The sequence below is a fragment of the Coregonus clupeaformis genome, unplaced genomic scaffold, assembly GCF_020615455.1.
Source record: "Coregonus clupeaformis isolate EN_2021a unplaced genomic scaffold, ASM2061545v1 scaf0953, whole genome shotgun sequence".
NCBI lineage: Eukaryota > Metazoa > Chordata > Actinopteri > Salmoniformes > Salmonidae > Coregonus > Coregonus clupeaformis.
This window is the reverse complement of record NW_025534407.1, coordinates 149,569-158,449: the sequence shown is the minus strand read 5'-3', so window position 1 is coordinate 158,449 and position 8,881 is coordinate 149,569. Positions and strand designations below refer to the sequence as shown.

At 46.6% G+C, this 8,881-nt stretch overlaps 1 protein-coding gene across 1 annotated transcript in view; it reads left to right on the top strand.

Annotated features, from left to right (window-relative positions):
* The first annotated feature begins 370 nt into the window (after positions 1-370).
* map7b (microtubule-associated protein 7b) overlaps positions 371-8,881 on the top strand; it is an 80,848-nt gene continuing 72,337 nt past the window's right edge. The window contains exon 1 of the mRNA XM_045217171.1: positions 371-513. Within this exon, the coding sequence (XP_045073106.1) occupies positions 459-513 (55 nt within the window). The 5' untranslated portion in view covers positions 371-458. The remainder of the gene's footprint in view (positions 514-8,881) is intronic.

The following is an 8,881-nucleotide window of genomic DNA, read 5'->3' as shown; positions in this document are numbered from 1 at the left end:
TTTGACAACTTTGTCCAAATACAAATCATGCTTATAAAATAGTCACCACTAAGGACTACACCAGACGGGTCTACTACAAAGCAGGGTCAATGAGTTAGCCAGCTCGCTTGCCAAAATATTCTGAAATTACTTTTTAGAAAGATACGTTTGAAATGGGCATGGAACCCTGATGAAGCCAGTTTAGCGATTGAAAGGTGTAATACATTGTTGCATCAGTCAGTGCAGCCAAACCAATACCCTGATCGGTATGATCATTATCCAGGCTTTACCAGTAGGTAGAAGTATATTTTATCCTGTAGTCTATCCACGGTTGCCCCCTAGACGCTGATCTGGGGTCAGAAAAGGCGATCAAATATGTAGTTAAACATATGTGTGTGTATGTTGTCCCCCACCTGTCCGCGAGGGGGCCGGTCTCCCGGTACCATTACGTCCGCTCGGTCGAGAGGCTAATCCCTCAGATGACGTCAGGAATGGCGGACCAGGACAGCAGCGACGCGCCGCCGGAGCCGCAAGGTGAGCTCCCATCGACGGGGAAACTTTACTCGACAACTTCTCTCCCAAGTTTAATGGGTGAATTAACTTGCGGGTATCCGTGGACAGTACGGATAGGTTGTTTTTGAACCCCCCACTTCTCTGTCGAGGAGAATATAAATGATTGGAAATAGCGAGAGACGCCGGGTCACGGGGACCGGATTAACTATCAACCCATAGATCACTGAACCCGCCGGTTATTATACAACTGTTTGTTTCAAACGGAAAACTTATTTTCATCGACTTGTTCGGGTCGTTTCCCAGACTATTCGGACACACGGCTAGATACACCTGTTGGCTGGGGATGTTACATTGCGCGCAGTTTGGAATGGCCCGCTGCCGTAGAATTCCCGGTGTTCCCCGCCGAGTTGATATGACAGGTGTAGCCGGTGGGAACAGCCCGGAGCTCTGTAACCCGCATATCGTTCATTTTTCAATTCTATTACACAGTATGCCTGTCATGTTCGGCACACTTCTGACACGAATTGTACCAAACTAGACAAGGGAAATAGTGTTGCGGCCAGGCTACCAAATGGACGGCTACAGATTGCATAAAGGGATTATGGCGTTGTTGTCGTGCCTTGCCTGGAAACCCTCCAATTCTACGGCAGGCAGAAATGACCGTTTGAATCAGGAAACTTTCTTCTCACGACCTCCACAACGATATATTTTTTAAAATATAATTGTATTCAACATTCTGGCTTGTAGAGGTCTTGAGGAAAGCGTCATGATTCAAACGCTAATTTCTGCCCGAGTTGAATTCCAGGCAACGTAGTGCCAAGTGCTGCCTGTTGACAGGATGAAGAGGTTAAGGCTACTGTGGAAGAGATTTGGTTTCAGTGTTAGGCTGTGTGTTTGCATCATGGCCTAGAATCTAGCTTTTGGCCGTTGGGTGCATTATGTTGTTCCCAGGAATAAGGAATATATCCCCAGCATGGTGGTTCTATGAGGTTTAGGCCTACTAACTAACCTCAGGCCTAATCAATCTCAAATAGGCCTCTGGGGATGAAATAGGATGACATTTTTGTCCCCCATGATGAAATCAGAGAGCGGCCTGTGGATCGGTCTCCGTCCGTCTCGTTTATTTGTTGAAGTCTTACATTGCCCTTATGCACTCTTGTTACGTTGCGCCGGATGTCATGTATTACAATGGGGACGCCCACAATGGCGTGGAATCGCAGCGCCCTCTTGCGGTTGAAGGGTCCGTTGTGAGACAGACGCAGCATACTTTGATATTTTCTTAACTTTGGGTCGTTCTTATGGAGCCAGATAACTGCCAAAAGTTTGAAACTACGTAAATGTTTCGGATCGTATAAAAAGCCCTGCGTGAAACATGAAACAGCCGTTAAATTAGATCTGTAAACATACAACTATGAATGAACATTTACAGGTTCAATTCTTTGTCTCCTATTACTCATTTACATATTTTTTTATATGTACAAACTTTTTTCAGGCATCTGCAAAGGACATGAACCGAATGTAGCTAGTCGAAGTTAGCTAGTCAATCAAGCAACTCTTCCCCCAGACTTTAGAGTTGCTTTGCGGCTTCCCGGTTTAATTTCCAAAATAAAAGTCTACAGCTTGTTTTAGAACGGCATTCGATAACGACGTTATACCAGTAGATGGCGTAGTAAAGGCTTGGGCCTTCAGCAAATGACTTGTGTGAGAATTATACTATAAAGACACAGAAGAGCCTTGTCTAGAATAACCGCCTGAGCTGCAACATAGAAAGTAAATATGATTTAGGCCAGGCCTATTCCGCTATCTAAATACGCCATGCTGTTGTGTGTTATTTAATGGCCATATCATTGCATCATTTAATTTTATAGCCCAACCCCGTCACGAAGAGGCTATATCCATATCAATAAATGAGACAAAACTAAATATTGATTAAGTCTTGGCTATAACCTGTCCTGAGCTAAATAGCCAAGGGGTCCCAAATGGTCAAGATGATGTATAGACTATTCCTACTGGCAGATCTGTTTCCCCCATCAGATCTGTTTCCCCCCCATCAGATCTGTTTCCCCCATCAGATCTGTTTCCCCCATCAGATCTGTTTCCCCCATCAGATCTGTTTCCCCCTCATCAGATCTGTTTCCCCCATCAGCCACTATATTTAGAGGTCCTCTGGTCCTCTGTAGCTCAGCTGGTAGAGCACGGCGCTTGTAACGCCAGGGTAGTGGGTTCGATCCCCGGGACCACCCATACGTGAAAAGTATGCACACATGACTGTAAGTCGCTTTGGATAAAAGCGTCTGCTAAATGGCATATTATTATATTATTAGTATTATTATTATTATTATTATTATTAGTATTATTTATCTAGAGGCCTGTGAGCCAGGGTCTGTTTAAGGGGAGGCCTATAATAAAAACAGTTATAAAACACAAATACATTTCTAAAATTATTCCGCAAGACCCCAATGATAGCCTAAATTGCAATGCCTACCAGTTGAAGGCCTGTTTTTTGTATTTGGCGTAAATTAAACATTGAATTATTAAAGTGACAGGCTAAAGAACTTTGGAGAATTTAGTTAATTTTGAATACACAGATGGATTTCGATAAACAAATGGATAAGACTGTTCTATTCGCTTTTGATTTAGTTCCTATTGCAACTCAGACAAATGACAGAATGGATGACTTACTGACTGTCTGAACTGAATGAAGAATGACTTAAATGTTCAAATATGTTGGAATGATGAGTTGCACGCATCATGCTCTGCACTTTATTTGGCTAGTAGGTAAATAGGCCTACGTTAGGGTATAATGACTCTATGGCTGCATGCCTCCAGATGGGCGTCTTCTGAGGCTGAGGGGTGCTTTTCCGAAGGCGCATGGTGCTGTGGTGCTGCAGGGAGATCACCAGCTCTTCAACTGGGCAGCAGTTTCACGATGGAGGGAGTAGCCTATACGGAGACTACCTAAGACCACTGGAACATAGTTATTGTAAAGTGTGGGAATAAGCTTATGCCAGACTTGACCTACTTTTAACCTCTCCCTTGTTAATTTCAAAGTCCATATGTGACCGACCGGCTCGATTCGGTCTTATGTAGCAACATTTGAAATTGTGATTTTTACATAGGATAAAAGTAAAGACTCAGTGCTAGAAAATGGTATATCATACACTACAGTTGAGGAACAATGGGAAAGTAATTCTACTTTGAAAGGTGATACTTGTACATGTAACCTCACTTTTGAGAAAATGGCTCTTGAATGTTTTGGTACCTACTGGAGAGCTCTTCTTTGTCTACACCCATTCAGCATCGTTCACACCCTCTTAAGCTTTAGCCCCGCCCATCTCTTTAAGTGTTGATCCGAGCGTTCTGTCCTAACAAGCACCCAAGCTAACTGGCTAACGTTGGCTAGCTTGCTAGCTACTTCCAGACACAAATGAGAGAACAGCTCACTGACCATTTTACTCGCCCTAGCAGAGCTGGTTAGGCAGTTTTTATGTTATCCAAAGCGTTGGTGACTGCAGCTGTGCTGCTGGCAACAATTTCTACTTTTTTTGCCAACATTTACTGACACCGGCCGTATTCAACGGGTGTTGAGCGTTCGTAAATTCGTCAGTTATTCTGGCTCTGGCACACTCAGACGAGAGTGCTCTGAAAAGTGGAGAGCAACACTTATGTAGTTCTACTACGCGATATATTTAAAGAAAAAGCTGCGTTAAATAGGATTACCTACACATACTGACCATCTCAAATAGACAGAAGTGTGCTACATGGCAGACCAATCCGAACTCATCTCTCGGCATGTCCAGCCCACTCATCATCTCAGCCAATCATGGCTAGCGGGATGGTTGCTGTCTTTTTCTGTGGCTAAACCAACTAGGCTTGTAATTTTTTATTTATTCGTATTTACAGATGGCATACACATTTGTTATTAAGGAACATGAAAGTTCACATGTTCCAGAAGGCATTTCTGAAAAAAAAAGTATTTAGATAAAAAAAAATTACGTTTATGTTCAAATGCCTCTCCTGTGAAGTAGTGACGCACGACAAACGCCTAGTTTCCTGAAACGAGTCACATGTGCACGACCCGATTCCTATAAATCATGTCAAATTATTTTGAATTCTTATTAACCCCTCCTACAGAATATACTTTGGCAAGTTTTTTAGTGATGAAATACATTTCAAAATATTTAATAAAAAAGTATTTTGAGTGGCAAAGACTCCAGTGGTCGTACATAATTCATAGACTCACCAAACATCTATTATTATTATTAAATTTGTTATTATTCCTGGTGTATACTACTGGTTATGATTGCAGACAGAGCCCAGAGAATGGGATGGTGCAATATTGAATGAGTCATATTTTGATAAGGTGCATGCATGGGGATGTCCACGTCACCCAGAGATATGCCCACGCTGTAGAGATACACCTAGTGGACTGAAACTTCACTGATGTAGGCATAATACAGCTAGTGCTATCTAGACTTGCACTGGTAAACAAATCCATTACATTTGCTACCTACATGTGAAGTAAACTCAACTGAGAAGTAATAGAGAATGGAGACTTTTATCTTGAAAACGTGCAGGATGCCTCTTTTCGGTTTCCCTGACTTACGTTTTTTTTTTATACTGTGTTATGCGTGTTAGTGTAGCACTCCTCACAGGCCGTTTGGTGTACGTTTTTCTTTTTTTTTTGTTGGTGAGATGAAACTGCCAAAACTCTGAAAGATATTATTGTACGTCAGAATTGCAACACAAGATTTGTACAAGCCTAAAATATTAGTCCGTAATCGTAACATGGTGTTTGCATGTTCACAGATTAAATTTAAGTTTCATGTTTCACGCATGGCTTTTCTTACGATCCTAACCATTTACTTATGGATTTTCTCACGATCCTAACGATACGTACGTTCAACCTTTTTTGGCAGCTATCTGGCTCCATACGTTCAGTCCAGCCAGAGTCCATCAAAGAACAGGAAGTTACCAAACCACAGAAGATGAAAATGTGGTGTTCGGTGATAGCTTAATGTAAAAGTGTGTCAACACCATTCCCATAACTGTTTACTTTTTAATAGTAATGTTAAATAATACACATTGGCTGTTGTGACTGTTGCCTCCTGTTTTAAGTGTGTGATGGTAATGAAGTTTGTTTTAGATTATAATTATTAGGTGCAGGTCGCTAGCGACAGTGGTATTTTCAACCTAGCCTAGCTTTTAGCTAGCTAGCTGCTCTGTAGTGCAAGCTAGCTTGACTTGCTATAAAGTCAGAGAAACACGTTGAGGAAAAAGTAACTAAACAAAACATGTTTTATTATCACCAGAAACAATATATTTATCCTGTCTTGAATGAAAAGGTCATATTTTGCAATCTCCCCAAAAATAAATCAGATCTCTGACGAGAGACAGCCTCTCCTCCATCTTGCGTTACAAACACTACACTTCTCCGTTCAGTAGCGAAACTCTGTGAAGATGGCATACGGTGTAATGAAAATACCGTCACAATGTCTACAGGGCATTAGTCACACGCGATATCTCAGACAGCACTGGCCTGATTTTGACGAAACTGGAGAATGATGCGTTTTGCCATAGAGATGCGGCATTTTCTAAATTACACTGATTGGCCCAAGACGGGAGCTATAGTAATTAACGGACATTTTCGAGTCACACCAGAGAGGAAGAGGCGAAGCGAGGGTGATAACTGGGCCCAAAATCTGTCTTCTCTAGCATGTGGTGTTTTTTCTTTGGCAGATGACATGGAGTACAGGGAGTGGATTAGCTAAATCGACTGATACCCAGGCTAACTGCCTTACATTTTTTTTTAAAGAAATGTATTTTCATTGTTAGAGTGGCCACTTGTGTATCTGGTCAAAATAATGGATAATCTGTGGTCACACACAATAACTGAAATTTTGTTCGTCACACACTATATCTCAATTGGCCCAATAGGGGGTGCTGGATCATTTGTGGGGGGTCACATGCTACTGTTGTGAAGGCTGTAGTGGGAGCATGGTGTGTGTTTGCATTAAGGATGCGTTCTGCCTTATCCCAAGGGTTTTCAGCTATAAGCACCGCTTACCGGTGGGGCCTTGTGAACTGCAATCCAGATGCTCCGTTTTAACGTTTTGAAAACGTCCACAATCCATCGCTTGCGATACGGTTTTCAAAAGATATTTCAAAACGTATTTCATATCAGTAGCTAGGTTTCCATCCAGTTGGTGACATTTTCATGCAAATATTCAAAAATCTGCATTAAAAACTGTGCACATTTTCCCACCAGAGATGTTTCCGCTTGTTGCGGATAAACGTCTGTAAGTGATGCCGTAGAGCCCATTAAAATACATTTTGTGGATAAATTCCCAATGTACAGAGAAGAAAAAAAAAAAAAAAAAAAGATTTCAAGATGTTTCCGTTGCATTTTGAACTCTGGTGAGAAAACCATCAGTAAACTGTTGCGTTATATAGGAAGTGTATATATATATATATAGCCCTCTGGTCTTGGCACATGCAGACATACAGCTGGCAGATAGTGTGGGTAGCGAGTGTGCCCTCTCTGGTCTTGGCCCATGCTCTCTAGCCAACAGGTCACAGATACGGGGGGGGTAGGCTACCTACAGAGGGGGGTAGGCTACCTACAGGGGGGGGTAGGCTACCTACAGAGGGGGGGGGGTAGGCTACCTACAGAGGGGGGGTAGGCTACCTACAGAGGGGGGGGGTAGGCTACCTACAGAGGGGGGGGGTAGGCTACCTACAGAGGGGGGGGGGTAGGCTACCTACAGGGGGGGGTAGGCTACCTACAGAGGGGGGGGGGAGGCTACCTACAGAGGGGGGGTAGGCTACCTACAGGGGGGGGGTAGGCTACCTACAGAGGGGGGGTGGCTACCTACAGAGGGGGGGGGGGTAGGCTACCTACAGGGGGGGTAGGCTACCTACAGAGGGGGGAAGGGGGGTAGGCTACCTACAGAGGGGGGAAGGGGGGTAGGCTACCTACAGAGGGGGGAGGGGGGTAGGCTACCTACAGAGGGGGGGAGGGGGTAGGCTACCTACAGGGGGGAGGGTAGGCTACCTACAGGGGGTAGGCTACCTACAGGGGGAAGGGGGTAGGCAGCTACCTACAGGGGGGGGTAGGCTACCTACAGGGGGGGTGGGCAGGCTACCTACAGGGGGGGTAGGCTACCTACAGGGGGGGGGGTGGGCAGGCTACCTACAGGGGGGGGGGTAGGCTACCTGCAGGGGGGGGTAGGCTACCTACAGGGGGGGGTAGGCTACCTACAGGGGGGGGAAGGGGGTAGGCTACCTACAGGGGGGAGGGGGTAGGCTACCTGCAGGGGGGGTGAGGCTACCTACAGGGGGGGGGTAGGCTACGTACAGGGGGGAAGGGGTAGGCTACCTACAGGGGGGGGGGGGGTAGGCTACCTGCAGGGGGGGGGTAGGCTACCTACAGGGGGGGGGGAAGGGGGTAGGCTACCTACAGGGGGGGGTAGGCTACCTACAGGGGGGGGGGTAGGCTACCTACAGGGGGGGGGGTAGGCTACCTACAGGGGGGGGTAGGCTACCTACAGGGGGGGTAGGCTACCTACAGGGGGGGGGGTGAGGCTACCTACAGGGGGGGTAGGCTACCTACAGGGGGGGGGAGGCTACCCTACAGGGGGGTGAAGGGGTAGGCTACCTACAGGGGGGGTAGGCTACCTACGGGGGGGTAGGCTACGTACAGGGGGGGAAGGGGGTAGGCTACCCTACAGGGGGGGGGGTAGGCTACCTGCAGGGGGTAGGCTACCTGCAGGGGGGGTAGGCTACCTACAGGGGGGGTGAAGGGGGTAGGCTACCTACAGGGGGGTGGGAGGGGGTAGGCTACCTACAGGGGGGGAAGGGGGTAGGCTACCTGCAGGGGGGGTAGGCTACCTACAGGGGGGGTGCAGGGGGGGTAGGCTACCTACAGGGGGAAGGGGGTAGGCTACCTACAGGGGGGGGGGTAGGCTACCTACGGGGGGTAGGCTACCTACAGGGGGGAGGGGGTAGGCTACCTACAGGGGGGTAGGCTACCTACAGAGGGGGGGAGGGTAGGCTACCTACAGGGGGGAGGGGGTAGGCTACCTACAGGGGGTAGGCAGGCTACCTACAGGGGGGGGTAGGCTACCTGCAGGGGGGGAGGGGTAGGCTACCTACGGGGGGGTAGGCTACCTACAGGGGGGAGGGGTAGGCTACCTACAGGGGGGGGGGTAGGCTACGTACAGGGGGGGGGTACCTACAGGATGAGATTATTATGGACCAAAGACTGAGATTCATTTTGTATTTGTCAATGATCATGTCACCAGAATAAGACCCTCGATATTTATCGCCGTGCCCTTTCACCACCCTATGAAGTTCATCATAACCTATTTCATCTGTAGCTTTAATAAAC